The following is a 21,232-nucleotide window of genomic DNA, read 5'->3' as shown; positions in this document are numbered from 1 at the left end:
TTTTTTTTATTCATCTATATAATATAAAATGTTATTTTTGACCAGAATTTGGGTCGTACTCACCGACAACATTGAATCTTTACTGACAGACGACACAGCGGAGGTAAGAAATTGATTTTTTAAATTGAGATAGATGCTTATGTTAAAGTTAATTATTCCCATAAATGATTTTTTATGTTGAACTCTCGATTTTAATAATAATGAAGGCTTATGGTTCTTCTAGATAGTCATTATTCCTCTCAGTTCATTAGCCCTTGGCATAGGCTATGCTTAGGGTAAAGCAGTATAACCTGGTCTGCTTTAATATAGTTTATACATTGATAACTTATTTTTTGAGATTAGTTCGTATTTTGGTTTCAACTTTTATCCTGCAATCCTTACATTATCCCCATCACTATCCTGATCTAAGACATCGTATCACTCAAAAAGAAAACTTTGGAGCCTTTGTATATCAGCGGCCTGTTCTTCCCTTGTGGATTAAAGATGGATATCAACTAACCTCAACTTTCCCCTCCAACCTAACCTACAAGCCTTGTCCTTACCTTCTTAGCTAACGGGGGAGGGGGGCTAATGCCCCCCTGCGACCCCCCTTACACTGCCTTATTTTAAGTTAGCCGTAATCATACTTAGAGGTGGCCGCTATCATACATACACCCCAAAACTTTAATAAACCACCTATGTACATGCTATCCCTATTGGTAAAGTTATACAGCTGTGCAATACACAGTTTGTAGAAAATAGATCTGTTTTAAAAGTTTTGTTTGGGGTTTAGAATGTTTTTGATAATGGTTCTTGGCAGAAATCTATCGCATTTTAGTTATGGTGGGTCGACTCCCCCCAACTGAAAAACTATGGCTTCCAGTTGTTATCGTCATCAAATACGTTCAAAACTCCATGAAGTATACATTGTACCAGTCCAATTGTAAGATATTCAAATTAGTGTTGTTTCCGCAAGTCATTATCATAAAGTCATCGTAAATAAAAAAGTTACTGTTATCAAAACTGAATAATAATAATGATACACGGTCAAAATACTGGAGTATTAGTTTGCCAAGACTTCCGGACGTATAGAAAATGTGATTTTCCATCCCATTTTCTATGGAGTTGTTCGTAGCTAATGACTTATTGGTTTAATTTAGATACTACCGCTGGAGAGTTATTGGCTCCTTTGATTGGCCAGGCAGTACTACATTGGATCCATATCTCTGGTTACGGCTCATTTTTCTTTGCCTGCACATACACCAAATCTCATTACTCTATGTTCTGGCAAGCGGTACATGTTTAGCTACACACTCTAGCCTCATATGCTAGTATTTTGGAAGTCTTAATTATGCAAACCAAACAAAGGGGTGAATTTTAGCTTAGCACTCCAGCCGCTGTTCAAAAATGGACTTACGATAGAAGCCCCACCTATTACTATTAGTCTTTCTGAAATATTTGGTGGAAGGAGACTTGTGCTATGTACTAAGAAAAAAGGTAGTTTTTTCATCAAAATCTGTAACTTCGTTGATAGAGGTTTCCGTCGGTAGTATGTGGAATTCAAGATACAATAGTGAACAGTATTTGCAAAGATATATTCAGTTATGCAAGTTGCAGTGCCCTAACTAATATTGCACTGTTTTATAATGAAACTGGACTATTTCCCGCACCTTCTTCAGAATAAGATGCTTCAGATGGTGATTTGCCTTTATGTGGTGTGTATTAGGAACCACAAAATATTCACGATATATATATATATATATATATATATATATATATATATATATATATATATATATATATATATATATATTAGAATTTATTGATACACATTGCTGAACTAAAAATCATTACTTTAAGCTGGTTGCCACATAGAACACAAAGAAGCCATTTCATAAAATTTATTGTAAAATTTACCAAAGATAAAACACGTAAGAGTAAAACTCAAATGTATAGGCTATATTGTCAACTGAAGCAGGTTTTCTGGGATTAGGATAAAATTGCAAAATTGTAGTTGATTGGAGAAGTGTAACATTAAAAAACCTATCTGGCTTCTGTATTGCCCCATTCCACAACTTTTTTTGAAAAAACAAAATTCGATCCTTGCCTGGTGATTGCCAGACTGATTCGAGTCCCGCTCAAACTCGATAGTTCCTTTGGTCGCTTGAGTGGAGAGGGGGCTTGGGCGCTGATCATATGTAATGTGGTCAGTCTCTAGGGCATTGTCCTGTTTGATAAGGCAACGTCACTGTCCCTTGCCTCTGCCATTCATGAGCGGCCTTTAAGTCTCAAAATCTTTAAACGTAATCCAGGCGGGAACCTCATCGCATGACACCGTTCAGATCTCTTTGGAAATTAGAACAAATTCCTCTGACTCAAATTGCACATTGGCAAACACTATAGTAATCATCAATTACCAAAAGTTTTTATGGATTTCGTATTATTTTGATTGAAAAGATTTTACTGCAAGAAAGGAAAAATGCAATTTCAACCCCTGGTGGACACTGTACTGTAATGATTCTGTAGTTTCTCTTGTACAGTGTCCGTAATTATTTTTGAGTATGCATCCCAGCATCACCTAGTCTAGTATGTTGTGATTATGATAAATATGAATTTTAGCATTATTTGAATTACTGTACCTATGTGCATAACTTTGGAATACCGGTAGTCCTATATTTATTTAACTGAGAAAAAAATACAACCCTTCCAATTGGTTACTGTATTTCATTTTTCATGCGTTTTCTACCATCATTGTTAGTAATACCACCTTTTGTGCGTGTATGTGTATTCCTAGCCCCCTTTGAAACAGTATAAAAATTATAATTGGACCCCAGTAGGAAGGCAGGCTCTTTTGGTGGGTGACACCCAAAAATTAGTGAATTACACTTGTCAGAAAGGGCATACAGTATTTTCATGAATTACATCATCGTAATTTTGCAAGATACATAATTCCTGGGTTGTCAGTAACCATAATCTAATGCAAATATTATCCTTAGAAAATAAAAATTGTAGTTAGGACCATAACAGGATACCCTCCAACCTAACCAAGTACACCAAGCCCTTACAGGCTTGGGTGCACTTCCTCCCCTGGACCCCTCCAATTAACGTGTCTCAAAGTGTCTCAAATCATAAAAAACTCAGAGATTCACTCCAACCTAACCTAGCACATTATGCATTATTTGACAAGTGGCAACTTCTGTTTCTCCTTTAGTATTGAACAGGTTAACATATTTCTTACCAACCAAGTTTGGCACATACTGTCTTGATAGAGGGCAAGCTTTTATTTGTCTTTGAAAAAAGAAAATTGAGAATAGAATATGTATAATAAGCACCCATCACTAATCACAAAAAATTCAATAAGGTTGCAAAATGACAGTACTTTTCACATTTTAATTTGTAAATAAGAAAGATGTATGGTCATGTGTGTGTAGGCACTACCTGCATGATTACTTCCAGGCGTGGTTCACATCGCCACTAATCTACTCCATTATATTTGGCTTGTGGTTCTCTCTATGTAATTTTTCAGCCTGCACTGTTAACCACGATTCTGTCAGTAGTTTAGTATGGACTGAGGTGTCTTTCCTCCTTGGGATCATCCTCTTTTGCGACGGAACAATTTGGATGTAGATTCTTTTCCAAACAAATACAAACAAAATAGGAAGATGATCTTATAAGTTCTTGGGATGATTATTGTTTCAGTGTTTCTTCATAAGTCAGTTTTCCTGCTTAATCTTATCTGTTTGCTAATTATCTGATACCAGCCTAGTAATAATTTGACATATGATGTACCGGTAATTGTTCGTTTAGATGAAGGAAGATGGTCTCTTAAGTTAATACTTTCATTAGAGGATAAATTTTAGCCTTTCATACTCAGGTTTTCATCCAACCATTTGAAATATGAGTCGGTTGGAGGAAGTTAAACTGAGGAACAATATTCAAAAGAACAGAGTAAAAAAACAAAAATATATCCTTAGGATTGACAAAATTATGCCTATAATTTTAGATGGATTACATGTAGAAATAGACATTTTTGATAAAAGGATCTGTGTGGTGTGGATCCAATGTTTTACATCTTTAGATGATCATTTTTGGGTTTTTCAAGGATTGACGGCTCTTCAGATTAATTTTAGATAAATCTTTGTTAAGAGAATTGGCAACTTTTCTACATTTGGGAGATATCAGTACAAATAAGAGTACACACCACATTATGTGCTTATATAATAGATCTAGTTATACCTTCATAAAGCTGCTCATATTGGGTACAGTCCTTGTTTTATTCATCAGTTGCAGTTACTCATGTAACAAAAAAAAAAAAAAGAAAAAAAAAACATACAAAAATATCATATATTTTTAGATGTTAGTTGTTCTGAATAATTAATACATTTCGTCATATGTTATTAATGACTGTGTAGCTAAAGAATTTTCAAAAGTTCATCTTTTGTTTTTAAGACTGTAGTGAATCAAGAAAAATAAAAACATCATTTTATTGAACAGCTGCAGGTGAACGATGGATCAGGAGCGGCCATGGAGTCGAGGACGCTCTGGATGGGGTAGTGATGGACTTGGTCATAGGGAAGGTACTGATAGCCATTCTCAGTCTCCAAGAAGAGTGTATCATTCGGGACCTCAGCCACATCATAAATATACATCAAATAGGCCTATTTGGGATGTAAGTTACCATTGTATTGAATGACAAAAAAAGATTCTTTTTGTTTTAACAAGAAAATGTACAAATAAATAATTTTTTTAAGAATAGCATGAAACAGCCAAGAGTTTCTCATTTTTCAAGCAATAATGAGTTTTTATAAATTTTACAGGATACAGTCCACGATTTAGCATCAATGAGATTAACGCCAGCTGAGCTTGCACGAAAACTGGCTTCCCGTCAGTCTTCCAACTTGGTACTAGCTCGGGCTCAACTCCTTGAACAGAGTCGGCGCCCAGGATCTCATAATCCAAATTTGCCACCAGCTCTTGCTGCCAGACTTCAAGCAGCTAGACAGCAAGTATGTAGATCTTAGATCTGACTCATTACAGTAGTTACTACAGGTATCACAGTATTACCAATAACATTATTCATTGTACTGTATACAGTTGCTATATTGATATTGCTCATGCTGTTCTTAAAACTTTAACATGAAGTTGCATAAAAAGTTTTTAATGTAGAGTAGAAGTCAAAGCATGAGCTTCGAAGTACCATTATTTTTATGATTGGGGTCATTAAAGATTGATTTTGGATTTCTCAGAGAAGCCATCCATTTTTATAATTAAGGGATATAGATGATTTTCATGAAGTTTATGAAACCCTGAAACTTCTTGACAAAACTGGAAGTCCAATCGTGAATTTTAAGCAAGTTTTTCATGCAATGGAAATGGTACTTCATTTTAGCGTTAAAGTTTTATAAAGGGTCCATATGAGCCATTGAGTTAGTCTGTATTCAAAGGTTTTTAAATATTAAACTTAGCCGGTGAATATATAATAGCTGACGTCTCCGGCGGCTCGACAGAAAAACACAAAAACTCGCGAGCGATCGCCATGAAGGTTGCGGGTGTACCCACCAGCGCCAACTATCGGCCAGATACCGCATATACATGTAAACAGCTCCAGTTCTTCTCTGTCGGTCTTGTCGACAAGTTGATTCCATTACTCGCTGTTAACCTGGAGTTTTTCAACAGTCTTGGTGAAGTACTTCTTTTTGGTTTTGAGCTTTCGCAGTGCAGGTGTTTTTATCTTCAATTTAAACTCTTGAACTCTTTTTTGGATAGATTTAATTGTTGATGACTTTGGATTGTTTTTGGACTTTCTTTGACTTTTCAAAATGGCTGACCCTTCTCCAATTCCTAAATTTCGTAAATGTAATGCTAGGGATTGTAACAAACGTCTTCCAAAGGCCTCTCTCGACCCACATACTGTGTGTTCTAATTGTCGGGGTAAAACCCGTCAATTAGGAGATCGGTGTGATGAGTGCGTGGTACTTTCGGAATTCGACTGGCTAGAGTTTGATAAGTATTCTCGTAAGCTAGAGAGAGATAGGGTGAGGAGAAGTTCCTCTAGATCATTAGAATTTTCCTCCTCCCATGCCCCTGAACCTAATCCTTCCCCAGTAGTAGTTGTGCCTGAACCTTCTACTAGCACTCATGAACCATCAATGCGGGATATGTTACGTGCCATTCAAGCTTTGGGCGAGAGAGTTGAATCTTTAGCTACGGACCGTAATCAACTCATGGCGGATGTAAAAGAGTTAAAGTGTCAGAGTGCCACATTAGAAAATCGTGGGGATAAAGTGATTAGTGCGCAAAGTGTTATCAGTGTTGCGACCGAGGGTTCGTCTGTTCGTGCCTGTCGTTCGCCTAGTCCGAGACCTCTTGCAAGCTCCCATGCACCAGGGAGAAGTAATGTCGTAGGACTTATGGGGACGAGAGGCTTTAACCAACGAACAGACGTTCCCTCTATGGTTTCGGGCGTGTCTCGTCAAGACCGCCCCTACCATAAGACGAGCGAGGCGGTTTTCTCCTCGTCATCCGAAGGCTTCTCGCGTAAGAAACCGTGGAGCAAGGTTTCGAGACCCTTAAAGCGAAAGTCAGTCCCTTCAGGACAGGTCCAGCGTCCTGGTTGTAGCCATTGGGACAGCTCTGACCCTGTGCAGTCATCGGAAGACTGCTCGCCGCCTAAACAGAAGCGTAACACAGGCTCCGAGAGTCTTAGTGTAGGCAATGTTTTGCAGTCACAGACGTTACCCTCGTCTCGAACCGCACCCACTCCCGTTGATCCTAAATGGGTTGTACTGCAAGATATGCAGAATAAGCTTGCCTCTCTTATGGAGGATTATACTGCTGAGCAGGTTCACGATGATCCTCGCCGTTTAGCTGATCGAGATCCTGGCCGTCAGCCGCCCAAACGAGCCTTTGCTCGTCCTGTTGACGTTGACGTTACAAAGTCACGTCAGTCACGTGACGTAGAGCCTCACTCGATGCAGTCCCGTGTTGACTTTCAGCTGCTTGTGGACGTTCAGCCGCTGCCGCATGCTCGTGTTGACGTTCAGGACGTTCGCCAACCAGCTAAGTTGACTTGTTTTGACGTTGAGCGTCAAGCACCGCAGTCAAGAGTTGTTTTAACTGCTCAGTCTAGGCAGTCAAGGCAGTCTCGAGTTGACGTCGAGCGTCCTCCCGCTCCTGTTGTTGTTGCTAGTCAGTCCGTTAAGCAGTTACATGACGTAGCGTCCTGGACTGCTACTGATGCTCCTGTGCGTGTGGACTCTGCTTGTCAAGCATTGCCACCAAGGCAGGTCTCTCCCTTGCTTGAGACTCATCAGTTGTCGGACGAGGTTCCTTCAGATGAGGACGTTGCTGATCCTCATCCTGATGATAATTCTTTGGACGTTTTGTCAGATGTAGAAGAACCTAAGGCTGTTCAACCTTCGATGGATTTTAAGAAGATCATGATGATTTTCAAGGATCTTTTTCCAGATCATTTTGTTGCTGTTGCTCCTCGTTCGCCTCCGTCTGAGTTTGCTCTAGGCTTAGCTGCTACCAAGCCTGCCTTTACTAAGCTAGTGCTTTCTCGCTCTTCTAAGAGGGCTTAACGTCTTCTAGGCGACTGGTTGGATACCAGGAGGAGTTTGGGGAAGACGGCCCTTGCCTTCCCACCTTCTAAGCTTGCTTCTAGATCGAGCGTCTGGTATGACACGGGAGAAGTTCTCGGCTTGGGAGTCCCTGCCTCTGCCCAGGGTGACTTCTCAAGCCTCGTAGACTCTCCCCGTTGACTCTCCCCGTCACCTGGCCATGAGACGCTCGAAAATTTGTTGGTCCTCCTCGGACCTTGACCATCTACTTAAAGGCGTATACAGGGCCTTTGAAGTTTTTAACTTTCTTGATTGGTCTTTAGGAGCATTAAGTAGGAAGATCTCGTCTGCCGACCAAGATGTATCCTTACTTATCATGTCCTGTATGGACAAAGCCATCCGCGATGGCTCCAATGAGCTCGCCTCCACCTTTACGTCGGGAGTCTTGAAGAAGAAACCCTTTGCTCTTTCCTTTCAGCAGGAGTTACTCCCTGTCAGAGATCGGAACTGCTCTTTGCTCCCTTATCGGCTGCCTTGTTTCCACAACAGCTGGTTAAGGATATAGCTGCTTCGCTTGTGCAGAAGGACACACATGACCTGATGGCGTCCTCTGCTCGCAAGGGAGCTCCTTCTTCATCCTTTGTTGTGAGACCCAGGATCGAGACTCCTGCGTCTAGATTTATCCCGCCCTTTCGTGGCAGAGCTCCCAGCAGGGGAGGCTCTCGTGCCGAGGGAAAGAGAGGTAAGAAGAGAGGAGCCAAGTCCTCCCGTGGCAGAGTCTGACTGCCCACAGCCTCAGACAGCGGTAGGGGCCAGATTGAACAGCTTCTGGCAGGCCTGGGAGAAGAGGGGTGCAGACCAAGAGTCTGTTCTGTTGCTCAAAGAGGGGTACAAAATACCGTTTGTACGCAAACCTCCTCTAGTAACAACTCCCATAGACCTCTCTCCCAGGTACCGAGAGGAGTCAAAGAGACAAGCCCTAAATCAAGAAGTGTCTCTGTTGCTAGAGAAGGGAGCGGTGGTGAAAGTCTCGGACCTTCAATCACCGGGGTTTTACAACCTTCTCTTCCTAGTCCCAAAGCATACAGGAGGTTGGAGGCCAGTGCTAGACGTCAGTGCGCTCAACGTTTTTGTTACGAAAACAAAATTTACGATGGAGACCACGAAGTCCGTCTTAGCAGCGGTCAGAGAGGGAGACTGGATGGTCTCTCGACCTGCGAGATGCGTACTTCCACATTCCTATACACCCGGATTCCCAACCGTTTCTGAGGTTTGTTTACAGGAATGTGGTGTACCAGTTTCGAGCACTGTGCTTTGGCCTCAGTCCTGCTCCTCTCGTGTTTACGAGGCTCATGAGGAATGTGGCAAAATTCCTTCATCTATCGGGAATCCGAGCCTCCCTGTACTTGGACGACTGGCTTCTCAGAGCATCGTCCAGTCATCGCTGTCTGCAGGATCTACATTGGACGTTGGGTCTGGCCAAGGAGTTGGGACTTTTGGTCAACTTAGAAAAGTCCCAACTGATCCCATCCCAGACTATTCTATATTTGGGGATGGAGATTCGCAGTCTAGTTTTTCGGGCTTTTCCGTCTGCCACCTGAATAGAACAAGCCCTGCTCAAAGTCCAACTAATGCTGAAGAGAGAACGTTGTTCAGTAAGGAGTTGGATGAGTCTCGTAGGGACTCTCTCATCCCTGGAGCAGTTTGTCTCGCTAGGGAGACTGCACCTTCGGCCTCTCCAGTTCCATTTAGCCTCTCACTGGAACAAGGGCAAGACTTTAGAGACGGTATCAATCCCAGTCTCCGAACCAGTAAAAGCATGCCTGAACTGGTGGGACAGCAATATCAGTCTGAGAGAGGGCCTGTCCCTAGCAGTCAAGAACCCAAACCACGTGTTGTTCTCAGACGCGTCGGATTTGGGTTGGGGTGCGACCCTGGACGGTCGGGAATGCTCGGGTCTGTGGACCTCAGTTCAGAAGAGCATGCACATCAACGGCAAGGAGCTATTAGCAGTCCACTTGGCCTTGAGGAATTTCGAGAACATTCTTCGAAACAAAGTGGTAGAGGTCAATTCAGACAACACCACAGCTTTGGCATACATCTCCAAGCAAGGAGGCACTCACTCCCACACGCTGTGCGTGATCGCAAGGGACCTCCTCATATGGTCAAAAAATCGAGGCATCTCCCTGTTGACAAGGTTCATCCAGGGGGACTTGAACGTCTTGGCAGACTGTCTCAGTCGAAGGGGTCAGGTGATACCCACGGAATGGACCCTCCACAAGGACGTGTGCCAGAGTCTTTGGGCGACTTGGGGTCAACCCACCATGGACCTCTTTGCCACCTCGTTGACCAAAAGGCTCCCAATCTATTGCTCACCAGTCCCAGATCCAGAGGCGATCCACATAGACGCGTTTCTACTGGACTGGTCTCACCGGGACTTGTATGCATTCCCACCATTCAAGATAGTCAACAAGGTACTGCAGAAGTTCGCCTCTCACGAAGGGACAAGGTTGACGTTGGTTGCTCCCCTCTGGCCCGTGAGAGAGTGGTTCACCGAGGTACTTCAATGGCTGGTAGACATTCCAAGGAGTCTTCCTCTAAGGGTAGATCTCTTACGTCAGCCCCACGTAAAGGATGTTCATCAAAGCCTCCCTGCGCTTCGTCTAACTGCCTTCAGACTATCGAAAGACTCTCAAGAGCTCGAGGCTTTTCGAAGGAGGCAGCCAGTGCGATTGCGAGAGCTAGGAGAGCTTCTACCATCAAAGTATACCAGTCGAAGTGGGAAGTCTTTCGAGACTGGTGCAAGTCAGCATCTGTGTCCTCTTCCAGTACCTCTGTAGCCCAAATCGCAGATTTTCTGTTACATCTGAGAAATGTTCGCTCCCTCTCAGCACCCACTATTAAGGGCTACAGGAGCATGTTGGCTTCGGTCTTTCGACATAGAGGCTTAGATCTTTCCAACAATAAAGATCTCCAAGATCTCCTTAAGTCTTTCGAGACCTCTAAGGAACGTCGTATGGCAACTCCTGGATGGAACTTAGACGTGGTCCTAAGGTTCCTGATGTCAGACAGGTTTGAGCCATTACGTTCAGCCTCCCTGAAGGATCTCACCCTCAAGACGCTTTTCCTAGTGTGCTTGGCTTCGGCTAAAAGGGTCAGTGAAATTCATGCCTTCAGTAAGAACATCGGCTTTTCCACAGATAAAGCCACATGTTCACTTCAACTTGGTTTCCTGGCCAAAAATGAACTGCCTTCTCGTCCTTGGCCTAAGTCATTTGATATACCTTGCCTGTCAGAGATCGTAGGCAACGAACTTGAAAGAGTACTGTGTCCTGTTAGAGCTCTTAAGTTCTACTTAGCTCGTACTAAGTCCTTACAAGGTGGATCTGAGGCCTTATGGTGCTCAGTTAAGAAGCCATCATTACCTATGTCAAAGAATGCTTTGTCATATTTTATCAGATTTTTAATCCAAGAGGCTCATTCTCACTTGAATGAAACAGACCGATGCTTGCTTAAAGTTAAGACACACGAAGTAAGAGCTATAGCAACTTCCGTGGCCTTTAAGCAAAATAGATCTCTGCGAAGTATTATGGACGCGACCTTTTGGAGAAGCAAGTCAGTATTCGCGTCATTTTACTTAAAAGATGTCCAGACTCTTTATGAGGACTGCTACACACTGGGTCCATTCGTTGCAGCGAGTGCAGTAGTGGGTGAGGGTTCTACCACTACATTCCCTTAATTCCAATATCCTTTTAATCTGTCTCTTGAAATGTTTTTAATCTTGTTTTTTGGTTGTACGGAAGGCTAAGAAGCCTTTCGCATCCTGGTTGATTTGGCGGGTGGTCAAATGTCATTTCTTGAGAGCGCCCAGATTAGGGGTTTGATGAGGTCCTGTTGTATGGGTTGCCGCCCTTGATACTTCAGCTCCTGGGAGTCTTTCAGCATCCTAAGAGGATGGCTGGGCTTCGTGAGGAAGACAAGACTAACAAGGCAGAGTAATCGTCAAAGTCATCTTCCTTACCAGGTACCTATATATATTTGGGTTTTGTTATGATATAACTGTCAAAAACTCTAAGCATATACGCTGTAAACTGTATTAATACTGGTCTCTACCCACCACCATGGGTGTGAATCAGCTATTATATATTCACCGGCTAAGTTTAATATTTAAAAATGATATTTTGATTATAAAATAAATTTTTGAATATACTTACCCGGTGAATATATAAATTAAAGGCCCCCCTTCCTCCCCGATAGAGACCCAGCGGGATGAGAAGAACTGGAGCTGTTTACATGTATATGCGGTATCTGGCCGATAGTTGGCGCTGGTGGGCACACCCGCAACCTTCATGGCGATCGCTCGCGAGTTTTTGTGTTTTTCTGTCGAGCCGCCGGAGAGGTCAGCTATTATATATTCACCGGGTAAGTATATTCAAAAATTTATTTGTTCCGTAACCGAAATACAAACCACGCTATTTACAAAGGGTTATTACTTTTAGCGTAGCTGAAATGGCGAGCCATTAGAATTTAACGAGGGTGTATTACCCCCGCGCTAGTTAGCGGGGGGGGTAGGGGAGTGGTAGCTAGCTACCCCTCCTCCCCCTCACACACAGGTGAATACTCACTTTCACTTTTGGCTCGGACTGTGACAGACGTCTCTGTCTTGGTCCTCGCTTGGCAGCCATTGTCTGTTTTGTCTTTACTTAATCGCTTACTTTTCTTTTACTCAATATATATGTAAACATGTTTTCATGTTTGTATATATATTTGAGTATAGAAATAAGTAAGTTTCCTTTTCAGATGTGTGTGTGTAGTGTACGATATCTACGTGGAGGCCTCGGCAGTTAGGCCACCACGGCCTAATTTTATGGGTTGCGATCGAGTTTGACTTCGGTCTTTCTCTCTCTCTCTCTCTTGAGGTCGTTCACCCTTTTACTATGTTTTACTACGCCCTTGTAGCTTCCTTCCCGTGTGGGTGGGGTTGCTACGCCGTACATTTTGTCTCAATTAGTTTATGAATCTAATTGTAGTTGTTAATTTTTCAGCTTGTAGAACGATTCCTTTCGGGGTTTTCGTTTTTTTCTTTAGTGTTCATTCATTTTTAAATTACATAATTACATAGTTACATAATTATAATTGTTATAATTCTGTTTTGGTTACAGCTCTCCTTCCGCGAGTGTAAGTGGTTGTGAGGGCACGTGCCTGTTGTGTAATTCTTGTTCCTTTTCCTCGGGATTCCTCTTCGGAGCCTTCCCGGGGGAATGAATGTGTACTAATATTATTTGTTTTTATTTTTTTACAGTTACCGATCTAGTTCGTTTCTGTAATATAGCAACGGTGTGAGCTGTCTGGTTGAGTCCTGGGGATTCGGCTGTTGCTGCCTCCCCCCTTGTATTGTCGTCAGGGGCGTGTCTCCTTCTACTGGTAGTACTCCCGTGTCGACGGACAGCTCTCCAGTTCATTTTAGAACAGTCAGGAGGCTTGCCTCCTTGGGCGGATAACTTTCCTTCCGAGGGAAGTTTTTTTCCTGTCCAGGCTTGAGCTTTTCCTCTTTTGGGGGGTTCTTCTCTTGCCTTTTTTTCGTGCGACTATGCTCTTGGTGCTGAGCGGTCGCACCTGCAGTTTCGCTCAAGGGGCTGGGCAACTGCAGGAGCTCCTCTTCGGAGGATTGCCCCTTTTAGGTCACTGGCTGACCAGTCTCTTCCACGAAGTGTTTCTCTTTCGTTCGCGAGAGAGTACACTCATAGAGACTCCTCTTCGGAGGTTTCTTCTGTTGCTGTTGCTGTTGGCCTCCCTCGCCGTAAGGCCCTCCGTCCGCCTCGTCGTAAGGGCCTCTCATCTCCCTATAAGGGTGCTTGAGGCGCCTTTTTGAATCTCCGTTTGCAGCCTACAACTTCTTTTTCTCGATCTTCCGTCTTGGTGCAGATGGACAGCAGTCTAATCTCGTCTTCCGACGGGCAACGGTCTTCCCGACGGACAACGGTCTTCCCGACGGACAGCGGTCTTCCGACGGACATCAGTCTCCCGGCGGACAACGATCCCTTCGGGGCTAAGGGTTGCCCCCACGGGGGTTCTTCCCTTGCGTGTCAGGGTTTCCCTGCGCGCCCTTCTGTTCGTCAGCGCTCTCCTGTTCGTCAGCGCTTTCAAGATGATCTTCCCTGCGGTTCCTGTTACGTGCCCTGTGCGCCCACGTTCGCCCTCGCGATCTAGAACTTCGGTTCAGGTCGGGGTCAAGGACTCTTCTTCTTTGCACAGGCTTCCACGCGTAGCCTTCTGCTCGTCAGCGATCATCAGCTCGTCAGCGATCATCAGCTCGTCAGCGATCATCAGCTCGCCAGCGATCGTCAGCTCGTCAGCGATCATCAGCTCGCCAGCGATCTCCGGATCGCCCACGTGTGTTACAGCTGGCACGCCAACGTTCTCCAACACTTCTGAAGGAACATGGTTCGCCAGCTACTAGCTCAACTGCGGATGCTGATCGCCATCGCGCGACCCTCAACTGCAGATGCTGATCGCCATCGCGCGACCCTCAACTGCGGATGCTGATCGCCATCGCGCGACCCTCAACTGCAGATGCTGATCGCCATCGCGCGACCCTCAACTGCGGATGCTGATCGCCATCGCGCGACCCTCAACTGCGGCTGCTGCTCGCCATCGCACAACCCTGAACGATTGCCCGCTTACGCATGCTGCTCCTCATCGCACAACCCTGAACGATCGCCCTCTTGCGGATGCTGATCACCATCGCACCCTTTCACGCGATCATTCACCTGCGCATGCTGCTCGCCATCGCACAACCCTGAACGATTGCCCGCTTACGCATGCTGCTCCTCATCGCACCACCCTGAACGATCGCCCTCTTGCGGATGCTGATCACCATCGCACCCTTTCACGCGATCATTCACCTGCGCATGCTGCTCGCCATCGCACAACCCTGAACGATTGCCCGCTTACGCATGCTGCTCCTCATCGCACCACCCTGAACGATCGCCCTCTTGCGGATGCTGATCACCATCGCACCCTTTCACGCGATCATTCACCTGCGCATGCTGCTCGCCATCGCACAACCCTGCACGATTGCCCGCTTACGCATGCTGCTCCTCATCGCACAACCCTGAACGCTCGCCCTCTTGCGGATGCTGATCACCATCGCACCCTATCACGCGATCATTCACCTACACATGCTGCTCGCCATCGCTTACCGCCAGCGATCTTCTTCACCTACGCGGCAGCACGATCCCTCGCCGTCACGCCCATTCGCCTGCGCGCCCGCGCGCCCGCGCGATCGCTCGCCTGCGCGCCCCGCGCGATCGCTCGCCTGCGCGCCCGCGCGATCGCTCACCTGCGCGCCCTCGCGACCGCTCGCCTGCGCGCCCGCGCGACCACTCGCCTGTGCGCCCGCGCGACCATTCGCCTTTGCGCGACTGTTCGCCCTCGCGCGACCATAGTTCGCGGCGAATTCCACAGCCGGTGGTAGCAGCAGGGACGCGTGCTCCTAGGCGGCACTCGGGATCACCTCCATCCAAGCACAGGTTGGTAGTGCAGGACGAAGACAGGTCAGTACAGCATTCTTCCCACCTTCTTTTCAGGCAGGAACCGTCGTGTCCTCTCCAAAGGATCGCCCGATCCCTTTCACCTTAGCGAGGATTTCGGACTCTGTGTCCTTGGAGCAGCAGACATGGTTTGATCCGCTGGCACGGGCGTTAATGAGGTTTATTAAACCAGCACTCACCGGCCAGGGTAACAAACCAGCGGCTGTCTCTCCTACGCTGAAGAGAAAGAGAGGAGTGGACTTCGTGGTGACTTCCCCCAGGGCGAAGTTGGTTCCCAAGAGGTCGGTCTCGAGGGTCCCCTCTCCTGCACGAGTACTCTCTCCTTCTCCCGCCCTGGAAGGATTTTTGGCGGGGGGGGCTTTCCGTTGAAGATTTCTCCATCGGACAAGGGGTGACTGCTTACCTCTTCCTCTGGGAGCTTACCAGGTTCTTTCCCTCCTCGGTTACGGCCCGAGGTTTGGTTCAAGGAAGCTACAGGAAGATCAAGGGTACTTTCCTCCTCTCGAGCTCAGGCACCTTGGCCTTTCGTCGTTAAGTATCTACTTGCGGACAAGCTCGATGTTGTACCATCTGGACGCGCTGACTGAAGGCTTCATTCGGGTGTCTCATCTGTGGAGGTCAACGACCTCAGACACCCTTCCATCCTTGAGAAGAGTTTTGTCTTTGCCCAAGGACAGAGACTTAGACGTCTGCTGTGCGGAGTAAATCGACTTCCGGTTTCACTCCTCCAAGGCGCTTTCTTCCAGACTGCAGGGCTCCAGCTCCCTTTTCTTTCAACCACGTCGGCCTAAGTTATCGGCTACGACAACTGGGACAAGGTGTCCAATTGCAGTTTCCTCCTGTCAGGAACAGATGGCACGGGAGACTCCCCCGGGGGGGCATAGTCCTAAAAGGAGTTCACGAACTCTAGGATTGCAGGTTTTTTCGCTGGGAGGATGCTTAAGGTTACTCATCCGAATGACAGCTTCCCGATGCCCATTCCCGCACAATCTCTGTGAGTAGCCAAGGATATCGCGCCTGCCGTCTCTGTCAGCGAATTCAGTGTCTCTGAACCTCTATGCCATAGCATCAGCAGAGTTGCCCGGTTGGGCAGAATGATCCATACCTTAGGCGAAGGTCTTCCTTAGGATCATCGACGGCTTCACCCCCGGCCCCCTCAGTCGATCCTTTCTTGTAAGGAAGGATCTGAGAGGGGATGTCCATAGTCGACCTCTCAGCCCTGATCAAGTTTGTCGAACAAACTTCGGCCAGCGTAGACCAGCAGAATCGATCAGACTGGTAACGAGGCGACAGGACTCCTTTAACCCTGGATCGGAAGGACGGGTACTTTCAGTTTCCATTCCATCCATCTTCCAGGGTGCTCGTCGAATTCAGCCTAAACTGCAAGTATTCCTGCTTATGATGCAGTGTGGCTATCCCGCCGTGGCATAGCAGGTTTGTTTCCCCAGAGAACTCTCCCTGCCTTCCTCTTGGCCGCTCAGGTGCAGACTTCCGCCTCCTCTGCTGTTTGGAGGGCTGGTCAACTCCGGTAGGCTCGGGTTTCGACCTTCTTCAGCGCCGGGAAAAGCTTCCGAATGCTGACCATGAGTGTGGGCTCATGGTATTTTGCTTGGAGCCTTCTCTTCCTCTGCCTCAACATCTGGAGTATCTGGCCATGATATTGAGTCAACCGCCTTACCACGTTGGAAACCCCGCTTCTCGTCCGGCCAGCGAGGTTAAGCAACGTCGGTACTTGGATGGGTGACCACCTGGGGACGCCAGATTCTGTTACCACATCCTCCGAGCCTTCCTTTCGGTTCACCGTGGCAAGACTGAGGAGAGTCGCAGTACCTGTTCTCAGTCAAGCAGAGTTTTCAGCCCTACCTTGGAACGTTTCCTAGTTCTTCTTTCCTCATTGACCCGTTTATAGTCCGAACGGTCGCCTCAGGATAAGTTCCATGTGGGGCGATCCAAGTTCCGGTGGCTTCAGGCAATGTTTAACCGGACTCCCTGGCCCTATGGGACCAGCGGAACTATTAAACCTACAATGGGTGTTGACCTATGGAGCCTCTTGATGGTAGTGGATATTCTCGTCCTTTCCCCACATTCTTGATGCGGTTCTCGGACTCGTCAAAGGAAAGGGGGGGGGGGGCATGTTCCGGTCCAGGCCTATGGTCAAGACCTGAAGGATACCTCTCCATCATTCAGGCAGGCTTAAGGGCCTTAGTCTGGCCCCTCTTCAGATCCTACCGCTCCTGCCAAGTCGCCCCGTTGCGTGTCGACTTCATGCTAACCAGCAGGGGACGCATTTTCACACCTTCACATCTTGCAGTAGAGATATCGGGATGATTGAGATTCTCTCAATTCCACCATCGGCTCTCTCATTCCAGGCAGGGGAATGTTTCTCTCAGACTATCCGAGCAGAGCCTCATAGAGAGAGTGTACCTAGGGGTCTTTGACCTTGGGTAACCAGCAAGTGCTGGTCTGGGGGACCTGATCGCGACAGCTTGGAACCTCAAGCTTCCGCTAGTTTTCCCCCCAGTCTCAGACCCCGAGACTCTGGCAAGATGCATTCCGGTGATGGTGGGACAACTTCGACGCCTGCGTCTTCCCTCCTTTTTGTCTGCGGACAATGGGTCTCAACAAAACCAGGTTGTCTGTCAACCTTTCAATGGGAGAGCTCCACTGGGACTATGTGCAGAACGGTTTCTGGACCCTCTGCTTCCCCTGACGGAACTCCCGGGAGAGCTTCTCCCACGGCGCAGACTACTCAAGCAACCACACTGCGACATCTCTCCCGAACCGGGGCGTCGCTTCGGCTTCATGCCTGGAGACACTACGCTTCCTCCTCTAGAAGAGACAACCCGCTACAGTCGCGGTACGGAGGTCGCGTCATCTGCGATAGTCATCCACAGGGGTCTCCCAGGCAAAGTGAAGAGTCTAAGGTGGTTGGTGCCGTGGGAGATATACCTCTTCCCGTGAGGCCTCTTCTCCAGCAATAACGGTCTTATTGCCTTTCGGCGGGAGGAAACTCCTTTCCGCTCTTGGCAATGAAGCCTGTCGCTCAGCCTTTCCCTGACCTTCAGGCTTAAAGGAATAACTTTTTCCTGCCCGCTGGATCTATCCTCGCTCATGCGAAGCTACGATCGTCCCTGCCCTAGTCGGAGGAAGACCTCCAACTTGGAGCATGGCTCGGACTTTTAGTCCTTTAAGAGATCTTCTCAAGACCCTTTTACGACAGGCCTCGGATTGTATTCCGCCCTGGGTCTTCTGCTCACTCTGGCCACGGCCAGTGTGTAGGCAATCTTCTTGGTCTCTTACTACTCCCCCCCTTTCTAAGGAAGAGGGGAAGGCAACATTCAGGCTCGCTCCTGAGTTGTTGGCTAGACTCAGAATCTGTGGGTCCCGACCCTTCGGTCCGATTCATTCAAGATTTTGAGTCTCCATTCTGTGTCTGATGTCCCAAGACCTTCTCTTTCTTGCCAGTACAGGAATCGAGAGGTTAGCGCTGGGAACAGCTGCAGTTTGGCCTCAGTTGCAGCCGATTTGGGAACACAAGGAGGACATGGGGGGAGAGTCACCAGTATACCTCTTCAGCCCGGACTCAAGGACATTCATCTCGACCTGTCTTCAGACCCTCCCCCGTCACGTCGCCCTACAGCACGATGTTGGATACATCGCAACGTCCCTCGCCTTCGAGTAATACTACTCTGTGACGCAGGTGCTACAAGCTGGAGTCTGGAAGCGTCTGATGACCTTCGCAGCCCGCTTCCTGCAGGGCGTGACCCACAGGAGTCTCGATACGTTTTCTATCGCTCTGTGGTGGCTACACAACAGCTGGTCTAACCTCAGGCTCCTTTTTGGACAGGTAGCAGAAGGTTGAGGGCATTGTTATCAGGTTTTAGTCTGCATGAACGAAAGAAGTATGTCTGGCCCTTACTTCTTTCTTCATCATCCCCTCTACGGGGAAGCAGCATCCTGGTCTCTGCATAGCTGACCTCGAACCTCTGCAGGTAAACCATGCTTCCTTGTGTTCCGAGTATTGAGTCAATACTGTCGCGTCCCCCATACCCTGACGAGGTGGTATTGGGAACGTCTTAACCCAGAGTTCCTTCTGGAACTCCAGGTCAACTGCCTAAGACGGGTCACCCTTCTTCCTTCACACACAAGCTTACGTAGGCCACATGGTTCCTTGCGGTGCAAGGAACTTGTGAGGTGCAGGGACTCCTTTTCTCGAGTGCGACTCACTCGGATTCTGAGTCCCCGGGTAAAGCCAAAGCCAGTATGGCTGGGGACTTTCCACCCTTCCTAAGGGATAAGTCACCCTTTGTAAATAGCGTGGTTTGTATTTCGGTTACGGAACAAATGACAAATTCGAAGATAATTTGTATTTTTCCTAACCATACAAACCTTAGCTATTTACACATATTTGCCCGCCAGCCCTGTCCCCCAAGACAAGTCCTACCTCTAAGTGAAAGTGAGTATTCACCTGTGTGTGAGGGGGAGGAGGGGTAGCTAGCTACCACTCCCCTACCCCCCCGCTAACTAGCGCGGGGGTAATACACCCTCGTTAAATTCTAATGGCTCGCCATTTCAGCTACGCTAAAAGTAATAACCCTTTGTAAATAGCTAAGGTTTGTATGGTTAGGAAAAATACAAATTATCTTCGAATTTGTCATTTTATAATCAAAATATCATTTTACACAGCATCAGTTAATAGGTTTAGATATGGCGTGAGGTATCCAATCTATCATAGCATCATCATTAGGTTCTGCTTCACACCTGGTTCTGCTTCACACCCAACTTATTGCAGGCTTTATGGAGAGCAGATGTTGTCATTGTGTTTACTTTTTCAACCCAATGGAAACCTAAATGGTGTGGATAAGGACAATGCCTTTCTGTTCCCAGTTAGGACATTTATCAAGTAGTTAACAAAACTTGCGACACTTTCCTCCAGTATTACATCATTTCATTGTGGTTGGAAAGGTCATCTCAAGGCTATGTATTTTTGTCTCTCAACTTGAGAAGTACAGATATAATTGAAGTTAGATGTGTGAATGTAGGTTGTTAAAGGTTTCCATTTGTTTTCCTGTATATTTAGGGAAGTAGCCAATTTATTCATGGGCATAAACATGATTAGGACCAATAGTTTGCCATGATAGATGAGTACTTAGTGTAATATTTTGCCACCCATATTTCCCCCTCTTTTTCATCTTTTATTTCCATGCTAATGCTTATCAGTGCACTGAACCATGTCATGAATATTCCATCGTAAACAGAGGACAGAGTCTTTTTCACATACTGTATATGCAATAGTGGTTTTACAGATAATATAACATATAACATATGATGCATTAAATACTTTTGGGATTACTTTTATAGATATATGGATGTGGTGGACAGGGATATGGGTGTGGTGGGACTGGGGGATGTTGGTAAAATGTGACTCGAGAGGCCGACTTTGCAATACAATGGAATTAATAAGGTTGAAAGAAGAATATTTAGAAGTGTGTCAGTTTCATTTTTTAAAGTTCTTATAAATAACAACGCAAGACTTCCAATTGCATGAAGGAGGTAAAAGAGTTATCCAGATCAACTCCCTATTAAGTAATTAATCAGAATAAGGATAGAATGAATTTTTCCTTCAATAAAGATGCATATATCTACACCTTACTATATTTTACTGGGATTGCATGTCAGTTATCCTATCAGATTGCCATGAAAATTATTTGGAGATTAGTTTCTTGATGCAGGTATTGAGGTACACTATAGGCATTACTGTTCTTGAAGGTCTTGGTGTAGTTGTCTTTCGGACCCAAGCTCCTCTCACTTTTTAGTCGTCTTCTATACCCCCATTTCCGCTTCCTTTCTTTCATCTTGCTTTCCAAGCTCTTTACATTGAACTTCTTGATGCAACTTCAGGGGTTTCTCCCCATTTCTGTATGACTGAATGGTCTAGGTCCCAGTGCTCGATATTATGGTGTAAGTCTATATGTCAACTCCTGAGGCAGGTAAAGGATAAGTTCAAGGTTAAACTGAGACATCCCCTGCATTTGAATGCTTATTTACTGTACTGTATGCTCAGTTTTTCTCCAATATACAAATCAATGAAGTTCTCACCTCACCTGTATTTATTTGTGGTTATTACAAGAATAAAAT

General features: G+C 46.1%; 1 protein-coding gene across 1 annotated transcript in view; it reads left to right on the top strand.

Moving 5' to 3' along the window:
* LOC137620471 (uncharacterized) overlaps window positions 1–21,232 on the top strand; it is a 48,600-nt gene continuing 27,368 nt past the window's right edge. The window contains exons 1-4 of the mRNA XM_068350629.1: window positions 1–103; window positions 4,474–4,648; window positions 4,797–4,985; window positions 20,456–20,508. Of these exons, the coding sequence (XP_068206730.1) occupies window positions 4,487–4,648; window positions 4,797–4,985; window positions 20,456–20,508 (404 nt within the window). The 5' untranslated portion in view covers window positions 1–103; window positions 4,474–4,486. The remainder of the gene's footprint in view (window positions 104–4,473; window positions 4,649–4,796; window positions 4,986–20,455; window positions 20,509–21,232) is intronic.

This window comes from Palaemon carinicauda, chromosome 27 (genome assembly GCF_036898095.1).
Source record: "Palaemon carinicauda isolate YSFRI2023 chromosome 27, ASM3689809v2, whole genome shotgun sequence".
NCBI lineage: Eukaryota > Metazoa > Arthropoda > Malacostraca > Decapoda > Palaemonidae > Palaemon > Palaemon carinicauda.
The sequence above is the reverse complement of the archived record's forward strand: the minus strand, read 5'-3'. Positions and strand labels throughout refer to the sequence as shown.